The sequence below is a fragment of the Ruditapes philippinarum genome, unplaced genomic scaffold, assembly GCF_026571515.1.
Source record: "Ruditapes philippinarum isolate M1 unplaced genomic scaffold, ASM2657151v2 ctg1266_1_1_1_1, whole genome shotgun sequence".
Classification (NCBI taxonomy): Eukaryota; Metazoa; Mollusca; class Bivalvia; order Venerida; family Veneridae; genus Ruditapes; species Ruditapes philippinarum.
The window spans coordinates 213331-236082 of record NW_026851704.1 but is presented as its reverse complement, the minus strand read 5'-3'; the positions used below and the strand labels follow the sequence as shown (position 1 = coordinate 236082).

The window sequence follows — 22752 nt, the reverse complement described above, 5'->3', positions numbered from 1 at the left end:
CGGCTTTCAATTGGGACAAATCATCCCTTACTTTTAAGGAAAGGTTCTGAGAATAGCTGATAATACAGATCATGATCAGAAGGCACAGATGTGCCGGATATTCTTTGTCTGATCTGGTCGAATGGATAGAACCTGGTGCTAAGGTGAATGTAAATATTTCAATAAATACGTTTTGATTATACTTCTTCATTGTGTATGATATTATACTCCTCTTTTCTGTTAAAGTATTACAGGAGATATTCATTCTCGAAGAATACATGTATTTTAGTTGTCTGTAGACAGCAAATTAAAGTAAAGGTACTCGAAAAGTATTGTACAAAAAATCAGTTGATATTACTTGCAATTAAATTCTTCTACACCTATCAAAAATGTTTGCATTCTTTTGTTGTTGCTGAGAACGGTTGACAATGGTCTATAACTCTAAAAATCTATACCCGTCGAATGATAGAAATTATTTGACTGAAATTGCTTAATCATATATGATTATTTATGACTCACAAAAAATAAAGGTGCCAAGAAAACGGACCTCGTTTTAAAATATACTGACATTAACACATTACTGTCAAAATATTGAATAACATTTGGCAAAAATGGCTATTCGATTTTTATTTCTTATCTCAACATAAGAATTACAATCTTGTGATTCGGGTGTTTTGAAAGCAATATATCAAATTCATTCAATTCACTTAAACAAGATTCTAGGAAAAAACATAACTTTGTGTATTTGAATAGCAAATATGATTAACTTGCTAATGGTGATTATGAGACTTTTTATCATCATGTGTCAATTAATTAATGATTTAACAATTATTTTCTTGGGAACACTTTTAAGATTCTAGGCTATAATGTAAAATATATTTAACATTTACATATAGTTATTGGCATATAGCATTGACTTTTTTACATATCTTCAATAGTTTAATTACTACGATGAAACATAAAAAGAGCAATGATTACAAAACAATACAGAAATAAGGAATAATGGATCATAGAAAATGTATTTGTTTCTTTTATAAGATTTATAAATCTATAAAGTTTCAAGGTGATATATTTAATACTTCTTCAGTTTTCAGTTGATATATCCAATAATTTTAGGTATGCCCTGCACATAATTAAAGAATGTAAAATTGCAAAGGGAAACATCTCCAAAACTACACCCTTGAGATATAAAGTTCTTATGCACTGCACCTTATCATAAATATTGTACATTTCAAAACAAAAGTAACAAGGTGTCCTAAATCATACAGTTAACTGTCAATTTCAAAGCAAGTTTATTGCCATTGAAAACATAAAGAAACTTAAAGTAAACTTGTATAAGAATAGACAAAATTGTAAAAAGCGACTGACATTAATTTTATGCTCTAACTAAATAATTATGAATCATGCACTGTACTAAGTAAAATTATTTCGCATTTTGTTTTGAAAAAAAAACAAAGTAAAGATCTTTCAATTTTCCGTTCTTTCAAAAATGTATTTACAAAAAAATCAGGTCAGGTTAATTACGTGTTTTAGTAATGAAAATAAAAAAATCCTAGTAAAGAAGTACAGTACCGAAGAATCATGTTTTGAAAAAGTTATTGCCCTTAGTAATATTTCATATTCGGTCATAAAACGCAAGAAAGATGGAAAAATCAACACGAAACTGTATTATATCATATAAGTTGCATATGCAATCAAGTACATTTAACGACTTTTGACTGTTGTGACCACCTATAATCCCACCCCATTAATTTTCATTAAATGTATTTAGCGACTTTTTCTCAATGCGACCCGCGACTTACTCATTAATCAGTTTAATATGGTTTTCTATCCTTTCATCGAGCGACCACTTTTACCTGTCAAGTGTTTGTTTTAATAGAACACCGCCACGTGCGACCACATGTGTCAGCAATCAAAACCAAAAGCATATGTGAAAACCTTTAATTCCCAAAACCGGTAGCGTAACGTTTTTGCAAATGCACAATCTGCATATGCAAAGTTTATTAACAGTTCCGAATAAGTTAAAGGCTACATATATTTAGATTAATCAAATAATATAAAAGAAGCTTTTTACAAATACACGCACGTCACACTATTTTCTCTTCACAAAATTAATAAACATTGATGAGATTGGTATATGTAAAAGTTACATAAATTATGATTTTCATAATTTTACGTTATGAACTATATCATGGTACTTAAACGTCGTGGTTGAATGATATTGTAAACTATATAGCTGAAAAAATAACGCAATAAGTAACATGCCAATCTGTTTGACACATACCGCCTTACCAGTCCACATAAACTGTACCCATTGTGTAAGCGAGCATTTTATGTGCGTGGTCGCCTAATACAAGTTTGACTGATATCAACATGAAACTTTATTAAAGGGTATATCTTATCAAGTTATTGTTGAGTTAGCTTTTCGCTATATATAAACCATGTTTTGCCGATAAAATATCATGGTCTCTATGATAGAAAGTGATGATTCAGCTATACTAACAAGCCTTGAACGTTCTGTTTACAAAAAACATTGATCGTTTGTGGTTCTTTTTTATCCCTGCAAAACTGATTAAAATTGAACAAATGTTTAAATATATTGCCATATGTACATTCAATGTTAAATAAGTGGACAAGTTGGAGCGGGTCAATAACGTCTCTCCCGATATCAACGGTAAGGAATATAGTACTCTTTAGGTTCTATGGGAATTGAAAATTTTCAGTATTATTTTACAAGGCATATTTTTTAATTCTTAAAAATGAGAGAAAACCAACGCAGAATTGGTCTTAATATTTACACCAAATAAACAATGAATTAACGAATTCAAATGCATCCTTAAGTTATCTACATGGGAGGTATCATGAAACATACTAAATTTGTATGACATTAAGCAAAAACAGTACATTCGTTTTGTTGAGATAAATGCTTAAAAGGGAAATAAGATCCTTCACTACAACGTACTTTGGTTGCGGGCGTGGGGATCGAAGGCTGTTGTACTTTAGGTGTGTGTGCATGCGTGCGTGCGTGCGAGCGTGAGTGCCTTGGTGCGTGCGTGTATGTGTGTGGTTTTAATAAAGTTAAACGAACTATCGAAGTTTAAATTTTGAAGTTTTATTGACACCGTAGGGAACGTGTTACAGTATCGCGTTTTCCAGTTACAGTATAAAATTTTAAAGATGGAGGTTTATTTGTTGGGAGGACAGGTAGGTGATTTTTATTCCGGTCCATACTACAAGTAGTTTAGTTTCTAAAAGATGTTTTTGTGCTTTGCTTGTAAGGAACAGAATGCGGTATCTAGTCATATATTTCTTCAGACCCTGCGCCGCAGATTTATCGTTATATTGTCTCATAAATATGCAGATTTGACAGTTTGAAAATTTGAATCGAGAGACCAACGTATTTTTCTCCAATTTCGACATTATTTATGCATGCCTAGAAAAAGTAAATCTGCAAAACGTTAGTCCTTCATGTTAGGTAACGTTTATAAAAGTAAATGACCAGTTGACCCTATTTCCTGTTCGTTAAATGCGTTTGAAAAAATAAAGAATGTTACAGTATAGAGCGAGTTGATTTGTGCAGGGTTACAGCATAGACCTAGCGATTTGTATCCAATTTTGTAACAGTTTATACCCAGATTTCGGTTACAGTTTAGACTTCGATATTTTCTATATATACTAGTTAAAATGTATGAATGTTACATAGACTCTTTAATCTCTGTGAGCTTATTGGCCCGATGGTTATTCGTCCGTCTGCCGTACATATGTAATGTGTGTGCAATCTCATCCACTCGGTAACTACTTGACTAAATATGATGAAATTTACATGACTTTCTACCAATTAAGTTGTTCAGATGGTTTCGGTTGCAATCGGGGATACGAAAACCCAAAACATAGATTTTGAAAAAAGGCAATGTTTAAAGACCCTTTTCATCTCGAAGCATTCAAATCAAATCATGATCATGGCGTCATTTCGAATGCTTCTTTGTTGAAGTTACGATTATTTTGTCATAATTAAATTAAAAGTCGTTTTTTTATATTTCAGACATCCTGTATAGCAGTTTTCATGTTTCTGAAAAAGAAAATAATATTGAAAGTTATAGAGTATAAATTAAGGTCAGACAATTACAATATCTTCTCTATTGAGCCTGATGGAGGTACATAATAGTGGCAGAGTCGGGATAAGGCCGTCGACTTCAAATCATCTTTCATTTACTGCTGTAGTTGAAATCCAATCATTGGGATTCTGTTTTTCTCTATTTAATTGTCACATCCGTGCTATTTGTGCCGTGTGGCGGCTGTACAAAGTCTCCCCGTACATTTAATTAATGATGTTATATTTTCGTTCCTTGAAGATCGTTCAGCACGACATGCACTTTCAAGTACCGTCCATGAACAGGCTCAATCAAACCGAGCCTGCAACATTTTCAATTTTGGCGTGTTGGACTTTCTTTAGGGATTCTGTTTTTCCCTATTTTTTGGATTCTTTGTTTGTGAGAAATCTATCAAGCTAATTTACGGAAGGTCAGTGGTACTAGTCAGGTGCCCGCTCGTGTCTGAAATGTTTCACAAAGGGTATCTGGGGTCTTTCTTTACACTAAAGCAGAAATGTTTTCACATGACCTCAGTGTCGTTGAAACTTAAAATCCAAGAAAACCCTTTTAAATACTTACAAAATATATTATGGTAGATGGAAATTCCAACTTAAAATAAAATTTAAGGTTGCAGTATTGCTCACTTAAATACTGTTTAATCATTCTTAGGGTATTGCCTGCTTGTTAATTGTGTCTTTTGACAGCTTATTTATGGTATGCAGGATTCATAACCTCCGATCCCCTCTCAAAATTTCATTTTGTTTAGCTTCACACATTGTATTCTCGTTTAGGGCACACTTTTTTAACCTGGGGGTAATATACCGCTTTTCATAGAATGGCAATAACGTGAAGGTTCCGTGAAAACCGCCATATGAACACATCCACAGATGTTAAAAAAATATGAAGTGTACCAGTTCATGTTTAATGTGAATTCTGCTGAAGCCGGTGCTAGGAGGCGTGGACGGTAGCTTGCAGTTACCACTACCGTCCATGAACAGGTTTAATCAAACTGAGCCTGCAACATTTTCATGTTTTCCGTGTTGGACTTCTGTTAAGGATTCCTTTTTTCTCTATTTTATTACTAATAGGTATTTTATAATGTGTAATGAAATCAAGCAATAATCTTTCTTCTCTCAATACAATTCGATAAAAGTTACTGTTGTTGTCGTGAAAACAGTCCTTACTTGGGACATTATACTTATTCTGCAAAAAGTCTCAATTTGAAACTTAAAGTAAGAAAAACAGCAAACTATAACTTTTCTGCTGAAGAAAAAAGTAATACAACCTTTCAAGAATGTATTAAATAGAAAGGTATGAGTTATTTCATAAAAATAATGGATACACGAACTTTGTTTGCAATTTGGCAAGTATCTAAACTGTAACCGAAATTTGGGTATAAACTGTAACAAAATTGGATCAAAAACGCTAGGTCTATGCTGTAACCCTTCAAAATTAATCTCACTCTATACTGTAACATTGTTTGTTTTTCAAACGCATTTACCAACAGGAAAATAGGTTCAACTGGTCATTTACATTTATAAATGTTTCTAAACACAAAGGACTAACGTTTTGTAGATTTACTTTATCTAGGCATGCATAAATAATGTCGAAATTGGAGAAAAATACGTTGGTCTCTCGATTCAAATTTTCAAACCGTCAAATCTGTACATTTATGAGACAATATATACAGAGATAAATCTGCGGTGCAGGGTCTGAAGAAATATATGACTAGATACCGGATTCTGTTCCTTACAAGCAAAGCACAAAAACATCTTTTAGAAACTAAACTACTAGTAGTATGGACCTGAATAAAAATCACCTACCTCTCTTCCCATAAATAATCCTACAAAAAAAATAATAACATCTTGAAAATTCTATACTGTAACTGGAAAACGCGATACTGTAACACGTTCCCTACGGTGATTCAGTTGATTACTTATCATAGGACAAGTCTACGCTCGTAAAGTTACTAAACAAGTACATTTGTTGCTGATAAGAAAATAAACAAGACATAATTGTGATATGCATATTGCAGAACGAAAGATTTTGAAAAGGAACGTTTACTTAGTAATTCTCGTTTATTGTTACAAACAATAAAATGCTTTCACGTCATTCAAAAAACGATTTGCGTATTTTAAAACTCTACGCCTCTTTGGAACGGATTGCTGAAAATGATGATACCGAGAGCAAAGAGCTTGAAGAAATGAAATCCAATTTTACATCATTCTTTGAATATCTAAAAAATAATACAAGAAAAAAAGAAATAATGTTGGATTTAATTAAGAATGAACACTTTCTCCAAAATACAGAAATAACAGGAAATGATTTGAGGGAGATCGGTATGAAAAACAAAACCGATTTTAAGTTAAATGGGAAGTCGCTGTTATTTCGTGCAATGTCAATCAGAAAGGGAAATGGTCTGCGAAAGGACATCCTTGACGAAATTATCGTACACTTGATTGAGAATTTTCCGGATCTCATCACATTGGAACAGTTTCATGAATCCAAGGAGAGTACAGGAGTTACCCCCATTCATCTTGCCGTAGTGCAAGAAGATACAGAACTTCTAAAGTCAATGGCAAAACATAGAAAAAATTGTGAAGAAAAAATAAAAAACGCAGACGGTGAAATATTTCAAGGTACAGTAATGATGGCTGGAACTCTACTTGGAATTGCTGCTTTAAAATGCAATGAGAAAATATTCAGAATTATTCTCGAGAACTTTGAACAGGAAATGGATGTTACTAATAAAAAGGGTGATAATATTATCCATTCTCTTATAAAATATGCTTGCATTCAACCAGATAAACTAGACTCAGTACTCAATATGCTAAGGTACATTATATGCTGCAAATTTATTCAAAATGAATCAGGAAAAGAAAAGAACGAATCCAGATTTAATGTGGAAAATGAAAGCAAGTACAGGAAGCAAGTTGGAAAACTATTGATGATGAAAAATAGGGAAAAACTTACACCATTGCAACTGGCAACTAAACGGGAGCAGTACAAAATATTTGATATTATAATAAACCATGAGGTAAGTTTAAGAAATCTTCTTAAATTACATAATAAACCTAAATGCGAGGCTTGTAATAAATATGTTATTCCAACGAGGCAAAACGTGTTGCTTTTATTTTCGATGTTTTTAGGAGATCTCCTATTTTTATGCCCCGAAGGGTGGCATGTTTAAACTGCACCGTCCGTCCATCTGTCCGTTCGTACGTCCCCACATACACGGCATTCGTGTCCGGATAGTAACTTTTTTCATGCATTGAGGTACTTGAAAATAACTTTGCACAAATGTCTATTACATCAAGACAATGTGTCGCTTCGGAGAATCTTGTCCCTACCTCAAATAAAAGGTTGAGGTCACAATTACAGTCTGAAGGTTCACATTCTTAAAATAAGAGTTTAAAGGAACACACATTCGTGTCTGGGTTGCAACTTTGTCATGGATTGAAGGATTTAAAAATAATTGGCATAAATGTCTACCACATCAAGACGACGTGTCGCCTATTAGACCCATGTCCCTACTTCCAAGGTCAAGGTCGCTCTTTTAGTTTAAATGCACTCGTTCTCAAAACTAGAGTTTAAACGAATATATTTGTGTCCGGATCGTCACTTTGACATGCATTGAAATATTTTTAAATATCTTGGCACAAATATCAACCACATCAAGACGACGTGTAGCGTTTAAGACCCATGCTCTATGTCAAATGTCAAGGACACACCTACAGTTTGAAGGTTACACTTTCTCACAAGTAGTATTAAAAGGTACATTAGTGTTTGGTCTGCAACTTTGTCATGCATATAAGGATTTTGAATAGCCTAGCATATATGTCTACCACATGAAGATGATGTGTCGCGTTCAAGACCCATGCCGCTACATCCAAGGTCAAGCTTGTAATTTTCACAAGAACACTATTAAGCAATTTGTTACCTTTATGATCTTTTCATTTCATAATACTTTCTGCAATACTTTACACACGGTTGAGGGATGCATTCGTCACTTTTGCATGACAGCTCTTGTTTCAGACTTGCCTATGTTTTAATCATGATGACAGCAAAATTCATTTCATTAAAAAACATAATATGAATCGAGCAAAATATATTGAAACGTGCAGTTCGGATCTTTGAACTAGGTTGAAATATTGCAGCTTTTCATTCAGTGACTGTTCATTATATTTCATTTTACATATTTTTTCTTTGGTATTTCCCTTCCTATTTACAGGTATACTTGTCACAGGAATCAAATGATGGTATAATTCAAAGAAACCAATACGACATCACAGAGATAGAAACACTTGCATTGGAAAGTGACGTCAAAGGAGAAGCTAATGAGGACATCAAGGACGAGCATCACGAATCCGTATTGGAATTTGTTCTTCATCACCAAACAGCTAACGCTTTTTTGTTTTCAAGCGTCACCCCTTTGAAAGAAATTATCAAAGAAAAATGGAATCACTACAAACATTGGTTTCATGGAAGCTTTATAATTTATATGGCTTTCATGGTTCTTCTGTCTATTTCTGCTGTTTTTAGGTCACATTTAAAAGAGGCAGTGCAAATAAATGACACAGCTAAGTATTTAAACCATGTAACAAAGAATGGCTTTGTCACTACTGTTTCAGGTATTGGTCTCATTTTTGCTTTAATAGTTATCGTCATAATCATAAAAACTTGGTGTGCTAATCGCTTTACCTCAAAAACGTCTACAAAGTATTGGGCAAGAATAAAGATGCATTTAAGGTTGCCATACTCAAACTTTATGTTTCGGGTATACTTTTGCATCTTTGCTTGTCTCTTGGTTGCAGACTTTATTTGTGCGACACTTGTTGCTTTTGAGAAAGCGTCTGATTATGAAAACTATTGTTTGATCTTTGCCATTATAATTGGTTGGTACCTTGTATTATTTTTTCTTCAGACATTTAAGCAGATAAGTTTTTATACTGTTCTTGTTCAGAGAGTTATAACAGATATGTTAAAAATGGCTTGTATTATGGTTATATTTCTCATAGCATTTTCTATTGCAATGTATATGATAATGCAAGGAGCTGATACGGAACAAGACGATTTTGATAATTTTGGAAAAACAATTGTTAAAATGATAACAATCATGCTTGGTATCGGAGAATTAGATATACTTTTTCAAGCAAGGAAACCAACATTAGCCGTGCTGGTATTTTTGCTATTTGTTCTTCTAACAACTATTCTTCTTCTAAATGCACTTATTGCAATGATGTCCAATACTTGCACAGATCTGATGAGCAATCATACTGGTTATTCAGCCTCAAAGATGCATTATCGTCTTCAAAAGTTGGCTATAATTGTGTTTCTTGAAAGTTTTCTTCACCTTAAATTTTGTAAACGGGTCGGCAGGATTAAAGAGGGGCGACTCTTATGGACACAAAAGTTTGTAAAGGAAGATGGAGAAACGGCCATTGAACCTTCAGACGAGCATTTGCAACAAAGAGATAGGACAGATATTTTGAAGAAGGAACTAATAGAAACGATTAAGCAGGGACAAGGCAGACTTACAAAAGTGAAGAGACCTAAAAATGCGAAACGTCAAGTTTCAGATATGCCAGCCTTTCCCTCGGAACTTCAGGCAGTACAAAAACGCCTTGACATCAAAGATTATGAGCAAAGACAATGTGAAAGATGTAAGGATGAAACAGTGACATGTTTGCAGTCACAAGATATAACAGAATTTATTTGACATTTTGTAAATCGATACAAATTTAAGATTATCCCCAAGATACTCTAGTAGGTCTACTGCGTGTGTTACACTTACAATGTACAATAGCTTTTTATACGTAACCATCGGTTTTGAGAATAGTAGTCGTAACTGATTGATGGTGCAAAGAGTGGATCGTTACAAAAAGACTGCAATGACTTTTGTACATTTGTAACGTCACTTTTGTACTTATTGTGTATAAATGAAGCATGAAAAGAACTTTACTTTTTAATTCTTTTGAACTTCATGAAGGCTTGTGTTTCAATGTAACATTTTAACAATAGATGTTTTAAAAAGATTATTTCGTGTAAGGTCTGCATATACTCAATGTGTAAACTGTAAACCAAATTGTTACTGTTGCACTGCATTATAATTATTGCATGTCATATGTAACACTACACTCATAATTTGTGTATATAACCCGCGAAACATTTCATTTAACGGTCTTTGAATGACAACTGAGCTAAGTATTATCATAAGTATTCATTGTCAAATATGTGCACATCAGGGCATTATCGAAAATTCAAACTTATTTGATCCTTAAACCCGGTTTTCTTACTCCTTTAGTTCTTTAGAGATGGGTTGAATTTAAGTAGCATAGTATAACATATTCGGCCATAACCTGAATACAACCTTCAAAAAGTCACCTCGCTTGCGAATACTTATATGTGTTTCTTAACTTTTTTCTTCTTAATCATTTTAAGGACCGCTTTTTACTCAACCAAATACGTGCCGTTTTAAAGTTGTATGAATCACCTGGGTTTAAGGATCAAATACGTTTGAATTTTCGATAATACCCCGATACCTTATCTAAGTTTTATGTTTACTGACCTTTAGTCAAGGACGTATACCATTATCAACAGACGCTTATATATGTTTGAAGTATTCATGTAAGAATTGCTATCTTGGGATTCAAGTGTAAAAAAGCACGTTTATGCTCAGGTGACTAAAATTTTAAAAGTTTTTATTTTTAGCCATGGTAGCAATCTTGATCAGCAAACTGGAACCATATAAGCAATGTTTACGTATAGAGGACCGTCAAACGATCATTTCTGTACTGTTTTGACAATATCGACTACACAGTTGTTTGAAGGATTTTCTGGGTTTAACTCTGGCAGTCATTTTGTTCAGCAGGTAGAAACCACTAGGGATTTTTATTTCAAATAAACTATATACAAGGATCATCAGAAACAGTTTCATCAAAATCTGAGATGTGGCTTAGAGATTTTTTCCTATTTTATCACTTGCAGCAATTTTATTCTGCACATCGGTACAATTAAGCAACTTTAGTAAAGGATTGCCCAATGATCATATCTATATAGTTTCATTGAAATCTATAGGGTGGTTAAGGACAAATTGTCAAATGACACTTTTTTCTATTTTAGCTCTAACGTTTAATGACACTTTTCTATTTTAGCTCTAACGTTTAAATTGTTCAGCAGACTAGAACATTTTGAGCAATTATTACAGACGACAATCCAAGGCCATTCCTGTTTAGATTAAAAAATCTACCCAAATGTTAAGGTGATGTCAATTAAATGTTTTAATATTTTAAGCTTTGGCCCCGTTGGCCTAATTGTTCAACAAACCGGAACAATTTTAACAATTTAATTAAAGAACTAAACAATCAATGTTTCATTAAAATCTTATTGGCGGTTAAGTATAAGATAACATTTAACTCTTTTTTTCTATTTTACGAGTTTTGGTGGTCATCTTGTTAAACAGACAAAAACCATTAGAGCAGTTTCATAAGGCCCATCTAAAGATCATTTCTATATAGTTTCATCAAAACTATCAAATAATTCAGGAGCTGCTGTTTAACAGTGTTTCTTTTTTTGTTTGTTTGTTTGGATTTTTACGGCACGTCAACACATAACTGGCCATATCGTGCCGAATGCAATACTAGGCTTTGTCGGACCGTATTTGGTACAAAAACGAATATGGTACAAATTTTTCATATCTCTTTCATCAAGTTCAACCCATGAAAATAAACATCATCATCATCGTACATCATCTTGTCTTATTGAGCATTATTTATCTCGTTCATCACTTTATTATTTCATCATCATATCACACCTATTGCTTTATTCATTCTGTTCATCTGAAATAGAACATCATCAAATGGTATCACATCATTAACTTAAATTTGTAACTCATCATTATCATCATGATATATATCATTCTCTCATCAATCAATTCGTTCTCTCAAATCGTCATGTTCATGGTTTCATCGTACATCATTATTCATTCATCATGATCATATTTCGGATCAAGTCATTAATTCCATATGAAACAAACTGTTGTGTCATCATCCATTAATATTGGCATCATTCATCATTTCGATCACAAATGGGCCGAGATCATGGCTAAGCCCATAATTAAAAAATTTTTCCCTCATTATAATTTTATATGGGGCTTAAACACGCTATCATAAAATTGACCTTAACAATACCCTTGGGTATTTATTATTAATTCATGATCATTACCTTTTAACCCCCATCATAATGGGTCGTCACATTAACCCCTTATCAATATCGTAAGGGACCTTTTAAGATACACAAAAATTACCCATTCAATATAAAACTTTAATTTATCTGTTTGGTCCATAAGATCACCATCATGATCACACAAACTCAATGTCTAAAAGGGTTTCTCAACACCATCATATTCATACTTTCTATCTACTGAAGACCAAATGTGATCAAATAAGGAATGTTTTGGTTTATGGTCATTACTGATGACCTAAAATTTGTAAGTTGCTACGCCCGCGTTTTTGACATCAATATCCATAACCCAAAAAATGCCTCAGCATTGTCAAATCCCTTGTCATCAAACATGTATCATTAATAATCATCATCGACCGGATAAACATTGTTTTCAAAACTAACATAATGACGTCTGTTATCAAACAGATATCATCTTCAACTAACATAATGACGTATCAACACAACAGTATCTGGTACAAACATAAATTACTATTGTACCGATAACATATATATCTAATAACGAGGTTTATTGCCCCGACAAGTTTTCCAAGACAAAGCCTCGGGCCGCGAACTACATTCTCTGAACTAACATTTACCTCACCAAAGTTTCATCTCTTGAACATAATAAACTGCGAAAATCCTCAAACTTTTAGAGTTACCTGAAGCAAGACGTCTCTAGTCAGAGTATATATCTTGAACTACTAAGCAGATCACACACCAGTTTAAATGTCTACTTGAAACACTGAAGGAAATGGCCTCTGAAACAGTACCAATCTAGAACTGACCCCCAATGAACAGCCCTTTCCAAATCTACGCGACGACTGAATAAAGCCCCAACAGCATTCACAACTGAAAATCCATAAAAGGGGTCACGTTACCTTTCCTCAGCAAACCGAACAAGCCCGATCGACAGATGATATGATGATGTTGCATGATGAGATGATATTTTACCAACTTACAAATGTATACCTACAACATATTTTTTAAAAAAATGTGTTCCCACATGGCCGCTTATTTTTTAAGAAATACATAATTATGTACCCAAACGAATTTTCTTTTTGATTTTTGATGACAAATGTTTAATAGAACACAACTTTCCCAAACCCTATTCAATAGCTGACCATATTCGGATTTCCAAACCCGATATGGATTTGTACCAATATTACCCGACTCAATAGAATACATTTAACCATTATTCGTTCTTCTACCAAAACATCGGCTCCAACAAAGGTTTTAAAATGTTATGTAATGTTTTGTAAATGACAATAAAAATGAGTCAATTAGATCCTAGACTACAAGTTTATCTCTTTCAAATAATCATGATGTTTTTTAATGGAATTGTATTAAAGAGTTTTTTGAGTGAGTTTACACGATAAAATCTATTACGGGCCTGTGAAAAATCATGACATTCAAGAAGAAAATGTTTGACAGTAAAATTTTCATTACAATCTACACAGAAAGGGGCATTGTCATTCGTGAGGAGATAAGAGTGGGTAATTTTAGTGTGTCCAATTCGGCGTCGAAGAAGAACTATTTCAACATGGCGGTTTGACAGAGATAGAGATGGTGACACATCAAGAGATGGGTTTATATCGTTAAGTTTATTCAGTTTTACTGCGCACCAACACAGAAAAGGTCATAAGGCACCGAAACTACATTTCTTCTATGGCTGTCACTTAGATAAATTAAGTACGAAAAATTTCAAAGGGCAATTATTTCTGCAAAAGACAGAAATGATTCTTTGGCTCACTGAGATGTAATTACATACGTAGCTTCTTAGCGTAATCGTTATAGTTTTATGCTCCAGTCACAAATTAACGGACGCCAAACGGATTTTAATCGTTTGGACTGTCGATGCCAATATATATCCCTCCAAACGGACAACGCCAAATCTATATTCCGGCCTCTGACGGTGGATAATGCGATCGAGTTAAAACCAACCTATAGTATTTTACTATTTGGTATAAGTGCTGAAAATTATACACACATCAAACTTATCCATACCAAAAATTTAAAACATGACGAGATTCGAACTCATAGATGTGAGTTGCCTACTCATGTAAAATTAGAGAGATTTCCCACTTGACAAGTCCTGGTAATGTGGCTATATCTTTACTATAATACCATTAAAGGAGCCTCAATAAGAATTTTTTTTCAATTCTTGCATAGATCAAGTAAACCACTTAAAAAAATCTGGAAAAAAAATACTATGAATTAAATTGAATATCGATTTTTCCCCGATATGTGTGAAAAGCGCTGCAACGATGATGATGTTGGGTCATTTTGCACAAATAAAATTATTTTCTGTAAACACAAGGCGAGGAAGTAATCTGCAAATATGCATGTAAGGGAACACCAATTGGTTCACTAATCTCGGAGAAAAACGTTCAGTTCCTTTATCTTAAAAAAAAACTTCAATGAAGTCCTTTACATAACACAATGGCTTCATAACACCTCTTTCATACATTTAGGGGATCAAATCAGCAGAACGCAAACAGCTGTTGTAACTTGAATCCCAATATTTATTCATGCGTTTATAAGCAATATATAAAATGCCATTTACAAACTCATTGCAAATTGTACATATAAATAGTGATCACATTAAATATCACAGACTATTTTGAATGTATAACATGTATAAAGCTGAATAAACATGAAACGGTAGCTTATCAAATGCGTCAGACACAAAAGAAAGAAAAATATCACGTAAATTGATCGGAATCTAATAGTCAAAACAGTCGACTGAATGCATGTCAGTCTGATTGATAAACGCGATGCCTTGTAATGTCAACGGTCTGTTCAGTAATTAGTTTGATAAATTTACAAATACCGGCGCGATACAATCGATATAATAGAAATTTATTTTTCATTTATGTACGATTGAATAAACTGATAGGGGAACGATTTAAACGTAGAAAAAATAAATAGATACGATCGAAGCGTAATATAAGACCAAGGTGACTGATAACATAGCAGCGTATTAACGAACAATCATTTCCATTCTCGTGTGCTCAAATACAAAAGATCTGACTGCATTCATTGAAAACGCAATTTACTTAATATGATAAAAATGAGCCGCGGCATGACAAAACCAACATAATGGCTTTGCGACCAGCATGGATCCAGACCAGCCTGCGCATCCGCGCAGTCTGATCAGGATCCATGCTGTTCGCTTACAGACCCTATAACAAGTAGGAAAACTGATAGCGAACAGCATGGATCCTGATCAGACTGCGCGCATGCGCAGGCTGGTCTGGATTCATGCTGGTCGCAAACCCATTATGTTGGTTTTGTCGTGACGCGGCTCAATAATGATAAAAATTACTTTGGTCTATACGTGTCACCAATCATGCAAACATTAGAAACTATAGCCTTGTATTAATTTTGCTTAGCAAGGAAAGAATGTTAGATTACACACATTTATTTCATTTGATCTGGGCCATAGTACCCATTTGTAAACGTTCGTTTGGATGGATTTTACACGTATTTAAACATGCAATCTTATATTATAACTAACATTTCATAATCAGTTTCTGCACAAGTGACCGACTACTTATCCTACATGGTTTCTGAATCGACGGCAAGACACATCTCATCATAAGACTCAATTTCCGAAATAAAATGTTAGCCTAGCAGGATTACAAATAATGCAGATGTTCTCTCCATTGAGTTAACTTAGGTTTCTTACGGCACGTCGTGATTTAAAATTCGTTGTACTTATGTTATAATTCAGAACAACTATCTTATTAAGACTTAAATCGAACTCGCATTCATTCTGATAATTTGTAATAAATATAATATAATCCGATAGGTCAAATACATGCACTAACTATAATATTTTATCTATTATTCTTAAGCTACAAGGGAGTCAAACAATAGCAAATATAGAGATTTCAATTTTACAGCTGCATGCCTCCAGATGAGCCAAAATATTTCAAGACAATCTAACTTGAGAAAAATATAAAAAGTAAAACAATGAAAGTTGTTAAATATTATATGCGTTTCAAGCTCGATTTAGCTATTTTTATCATCAATATAAAATATTTATAGTACGAAACTAACGCGGTAAGGGCTATTTTTCCATATTCTGACCTAATTTTGGTAATTTGGTAGACTGCAAGTGACGTTTGCAATAAGTAAATTATTAATTTTGTTTACTTTACAGTATTTTACTTTTTAATACATCTTGAATTAAATTAGCATGAATCTGGAGGCATGTTGCTTTAACACTCACAATAACTAAAATAGTAAAATCTTAAATCTTAGCAAAATATACTTTACAAAATTTACATCACAACCTGAAAGAGCAAATAATGAGAGAAAAAACAACTTAATAATTACATATAACATTTATCGCCTTATACTAACATAATGCCTGCGAAACTTCAAAACATGTCACCAGAAAACTAGATTTTTTAAGTTTTTTATATGAGATTGTAAAAAAACTATTAGAGACATTGATAACAGAGAAAGGCAACTTCCTTGCCAGTTAAGATATTATGCATGCTTGCTAAACTTAAAACTTGTAGTAAGTAAAACTTATTGTTTGTTTGTTTGTTTATTTCATTTTACGCCTTTTTCCAACAGTATTTCAGTCATATAGGCGGGTAGTTTCCTAACCATCGTTCCTGGAGAGTTACACCAGTAAAACATATTAACAAGATATTAAAATCAGTAAAATAATACATTTTCTGAAAGCTTATGCATTTGTCTATGGCTGTGGGTAACAAACATTTACAGTTCCCATTTAAATAAATGATGCATCAATTTTTAAAGAGAACTACTTCATAATTTTTGTTACGAAACTATGCATATGACAGAAAAACTGGCTCAGTGGGTATGTTCTGCTATGTGTTTCTAAATGCATGGAAAGTTACCAATATTTTAACATGTTTGTTTGTTTGTTTCATTTTACACCTTTTCCCAACAGTATTTCAGTCATATAGGCGGGTAGTTTCCTAACGATCGTTCCTGGAGAGTTACACCAGTACTAGACTACCTTCCTCCGATTTTAACATGTAGCCATTGATAAAAGATTTATCTTTCAATATATAGTATAATAAAAAGTATAATATAATAGGATCAAATGTACATCCATTAAGTTTTACTTAATAAAATGCTACAAAATGCCTAATATTTCACTTTTTGATAGGCATGAGTGACATTTCAATGGAGTATATAGGAGCTGCTTATCTCTGTAACTATTAACCCTTAATCTGATAAATATGTATAGTAAATATACTCAAATTTTGAACTCAGAACAGTCCACTCATCCGGAATTAAAAATATTTTGGTTGTTTTCCAGCTATTCTGCAGGTACAAATGAACTTTAACAGTTACATCTTTGAAAATAAGCCCAATCGGTTGACTTATCTATCGATACGGGTAATGCATCGTGAAGCTATAAGGGTAAAAGTTTTTTGTACCTACGGATTAGCTTGGGGAAAAAAAACCCTGACATTTGCCAGGATCCGGATAACATCTATTCAAGGATTTAAATACAAAACTTGAACTCCCAACAGTATAAAGTCAAGTCAGACTGTTACGCTCATTTTCGAAGCTGCAACTGTAAAAATTTGTTTGTTCCGGGGCTTTAGATGTGAAAAAACACAAATATTCTTTATCCTGGAGTAAGTCTATTCAGAAGCATAAGTGGGTTTTCTCAGAAGGAAATAACATTTGCCATTATGCAGAACATAATCATTGATCATTAATTTCCTGTAAGATTGCTTCTTTTAAATAATGTGTAAAAAAATTGTCCAAGAAAATGAAAATAAAATATTAACATAACGTCTATTGTATATTATTAACAATAAATTAAATGATTACAATAACTACGACTGAAATGTCTTAGACTCTATCAGAAAACCTTACATGACAAGTCTTAAATAAACTATTTCTCAAATAAAATTTGAAAATTCTTTTTTTATATTAAAATGCAATGTGATGCTTTAAAGAAAAGTTATCAACAGGTCCTGTCTTTTAAACCTTTTCAACCTAACCCTGATAATGAAGATTGACCATTACTTGAATCAGAGTAAGTGAGGGTTGGTCAGTTCTTTAATGTGTCAAATAAATTAATAGGTAAAGGCAATACAATTCCTTACATAAAAGAATTAGTAAGGGCCAGTAAATTCCATGCATCAAACAGTAAGTCAGGGTCTGTCAATTACTTTATTCAAAGTGTAAGTCAGGGTTTAACTTAGCCAATTCCTGAATGCATCAAAGAATAGGAAAGGGAACGACAAATCTTTGAAGGAATGATAGAAATCAGGATTTGTTAATTCCTTGAGTCAGAGCCAGTTAATTCCTTGTGTCAGAGCCAGTTAATTCCTTGTGTCAGAGCCAGTTAATTCCTTGTGTCAGAGCCAGTTAATTCCTTGTGTCAGAGCCAGTTAATTCCTTGCAGCAAAGATTAAGTCAGAGTAGTAATTCCTTGCAGCAAAGATTAAGTCAAAGGAGTAAGTCAGAGTCAGTCAATTTCTTGCATAGTGAATCAGTCAGTCAATTCCTTGCATAAAAGAGAAAGTGATAGTTCCTTGGAAACTCCCTAAAATTGAAGCAAGACAAGTGCATTTCACATTCAGGAGTATAAAGATAACTTAAAAACCTTTAGCCTTATGTCAGTTTCAGATTCTATCAATGAAACCAGTATTGGCCAAGATCAGCAGGTATATCTGTGCCTTCTGATTATGGTCTGCACTGTTAGCAATTTCAGTCTGTAGATATTTGGAATAATCCTTAAAAAGACAAGAGCTGTCCGTAAGACAGCGCGCTCGACTTTTTTATTGCTTGCCAATAAAAAAAGTTTTTGCAGTAGGGTAAATCCCGGTAAATACGGACAGATTTTGAATGACGTTCTTTAGAAGCTTTCTGATAGGCAGAAGAGTTACGTTATCTGTTATTCGTTGATGTTACTATTTGTAAATACATATTCCTCGGTCATTTTCATTTGAACCAATACGTTTCTGGACCAAAACGTTGCGGTATTAATATTTTTTATGCTCCGTGTAGAAATTGGTAAATACGGACACAGTACTGAAAATGCGGACAGGTGGTACGTAAAATACGGACATAGTACTTAGCGATAGGGAAAATACGGACACATTGGTCGTTTTTAAAAAAATAGGAAATAGAAAAAAGAACACATCAACATATATTCACGAGATATATAATTTCATTGACAATAAAAAATTTGTTAGAACATAAAAATTTTGTGCATTTACTAAAGTATTATTTACTCAAATATTAACATCTATAGTATAAATTCCCATTAATTTGTCCGTTAAATACAATTATTACTATAGGCAAAGTAATTCATATATGCCTGTTAGACTTAAATATCAAATACACAAATAATTTAATTATTTGTACAAAAACACTCGCAGGGTAAAAGTTTAAATATACATGTGTACTACAAGAGTATGGTTATAAAATAATAAAACAACCTCTTTGGAAGTTTTTTTCATTATCAATCTGTTTATGATTCACCCAGGATTAAACTGTATGGAAATGTCAGTTATTTTTCAGTTTTTGTAATTTTTTTCAGAGCACGGCCCCTTTTCGCCTTTTTATTTTCTTTTTGACATTTTTTCTCTATCAATGCCCGTTTCTGCTCCAAAACCTCTATGCTGGTAAGCAATTTATGACTTGTCGGCTTAGAGCGACGCTTTTCTACAGACTCTGAACGTTTTTCAATTTGTGGTGGTAGAAAAAGTGCGTCGATGCTGCTGTTAACAGAAATTTCTTCTTCCTCAGGAATAATATCCATGACAATGGCATCGCCGGTAGCAAGTAGACTCATTAACTGACCAGGTTCACTTATATCTAAAATTGGAGCAAGTGAGCTGTCAGAAGAAGACAGATTGTCACCATCGAATGAGACACTTGTAAAAGGCATTGTGACTTCTTCGAGGGATTCATTGATCGGAGCCGGCATACTCACTTCCTCTATGGAAATATTGCCTAGTGCTAAAACAGGCTCTGGAAGAGGGACAACTGGTACAGAAGAGATATTTTCCGAAACTATAACAGACTTAAGCGAACTAACAACTTGTTTAACGGGCATATTTTGTGATGCTAATACAGGCTCGGGCGGACTTACAACGTCTTCAGAGGAGACATTTGCTGAAGCTGAAACAGGTCGAGTGACGGGTTGATCAGTAAGCTTACTTGGACAGAAAGCCCTTGTTGGCACTGCACGTCTATTGAGAGGTACAATACCACAGGCTCTTAAACCATTTTGTACATTCGTTGATGACACAGCTTTCTCCCAAGCAAGTGAGAATAGAGCAGGAAATGTCCATTTGTCAACTACATGTAGAACATTTTCCTGCAAAAAAGAAGAACATGCATCATTGTAAGCCTTTTTCAACGGCCCAAAGACTGTGCGGTCTAAGGGTTGGAGAAAATGGGTACAATGGGGTGGTAAACTCAGGAGGACAATATTCTCTTCAATAGCCCGCTCTATTATAGCCAAACTCTCATGCGACCCATGGCCATCCATTATGAGTAGCTGCGGGCGATCATGACCACAATGTTTCAGAAAAACTGTGTCAAACCACTCTTCAGCAATGTCATCTGTTATCCATCCATTCTGTTGAAACGTCCATACAGAATTATCAGGCGCTCCAAGGGTATTGAATCCGAGTAAAGACCGTTTGGTTTTGCCTTTGGTAATAAACATGGGAGGCATGCGATCACCTGCACCGTTAACGCAAGCCATCAACGTAATATTTGATGACTTGTTACTGGTCCTGCTCACAACTGATTTCTCTCCTTTTTCAGCGTAAATCTTGACTGGATTATGCTCCATATTAAAGCCGGATTCATCGCAATTCCAGATGTATTGCGACTTATCCAGCAGATTATTTGCAGCAACAACTGACTCTAGTGTATCAAAGTACTTTCCAAGCACTTCTGGATTTAACATGCGTGCCCTTACAGAAGACAATTTTTCGGGCTTTCTCAAAACAAGGTCCGGGAATCGGCGCTTTAAACCTTCAAACCATGCTTTTCCAGCTTTGAAGTCATTATAACTGGACTTAATCTTAAGCCGGTCACACAACACATGTGTTCTTCTCAAGATTTGTTTACGGCTAAGGCCAACTCCAAGTCTAGCAGCTGCCTTTATGCTACCTACAATTTTTGCTTCTACAGTAGCAGGTAATGCTGGTGGTCTGCCATGACTTGTGTTCAGACCATGCTTTCCGGACTTGCGGTCACCGATGGTTGACCTCGGCACATTAAACTGTTTTGCCGCATTTCGTACCGACATCCCGGCTTCAACAGCTCGAACGGCGTTTTCTAGGGACGTTTGTTCATATTTCATAGTTTTCCCCCTATTTTTATAAGTATACTTTTTAGGCATCCTGAAAAAGAAGGAATGGTTGGGATGATGAAATAATATAATTATAGTTATAATGAAAATTGTCAAAGAGGGAAGAGCAAAGGGAAATAAATATGTACTTTTGACAGACCAAGATATAAGAGGTTTGATTAAGATATGTTTGAATAATAGGTTAATTAGAAACAGATTAAAATGGTATAAATTTAGCATGAGGTAGTGGCCTTGTAATTATAGCCCATATTAAGGATCAGGTTTGAAATTCAGCGAGTGTGCAATGATTATAAGATAGATTAAGAGTAGTTGTTTATTGTTATAAAACATTATCAGTTCTATGCATTGAAAATTGAGAAAATGCCTTTATTTTTTTTTTATTTGAATCTTGTAATTGCTCTTCGATCAGGTTGTCCGTATTTTCAGTACTGAAGAAAAAGTCGTAGGAAAAATACGGACGATTTATTTTTTGCAAATATCTATTTAGTTAATCTTAAAATGTCTTGTGCAAGTACATTTTTCAAAAAAATAAATGTAATTTAAGAAAAATCTATCAAATTTAAAGAGAAGGCTATACAATAAATTCAAAACTAAGACCTCAAAACCAAGGTGACTGGTATATCTTCGATTTAAATGTTGAAAAAAAAAGCCTGGAAGCGTAGATGGTTGGTTTAAAAGAAAGGAAATGACGTCATACATACCTTATGACATCATCACTGTTAAATATATTCGAACACGAATATTAAAAGAAGCGACATCGTCATTAATAGACATTACAGTTTGTCAAGCGCTGGTGATAATGATATTTATGTTGCTCGCGTCCGTATTTACCGAATTGTCCGTATTTACCGGAATTTACCCTAAAAGGCAATACAAGAATCTCTGTATTTTTAAAGTGAACAATGGCCATGAGCATTAAGATATTTAGTGAAGAATTATTTTATTATGACATAATTTATGGTAAAGTGAACAAGTGGATAGGAATGAATTTTTTTAGATTTTTTAAGTTTTTTAGTGCTTGCCTATAATACAAAACATTGACAGTTAAGGGCCATAATTCAAATAAAATCTTTGACAGAATTACCTTCTCCTGGACATGTTTGGGAATCATGATTGTAA

General features: G+C 33.8%; 1 protein-coding gene across 1 annotated transcript; it reads left to right on the top strand.

Annotated features, from left to right (window-relative positions):
* The first annotated feature begins 6017 nt into the window (after nucleotides 1–6017).
* Nucleotides 6018–10886, top strand: LOC132737755 (transient receptor potential cation channel subfamily V member 3-like). The gene is made up of 2 exons (XM_060725095.1): nucleotides 6018–7107; nucleotides 8302–10886. The coding sequence occupies exons 1-2, from the start codon at nucleotides 6169–6171 to the stop codon at nucleotides 9787–9789; spliced, it is 2427 nt and encodes an 808-aa protein (XP_060581078.1). The 5' UTR covers nucleotides 6018–6168; the 3' UTR covers nucleotides 9790–10886.
* The last annotated feature ends 11866 nt before the right edge of the window (nucleotides 10887–22752 follow it).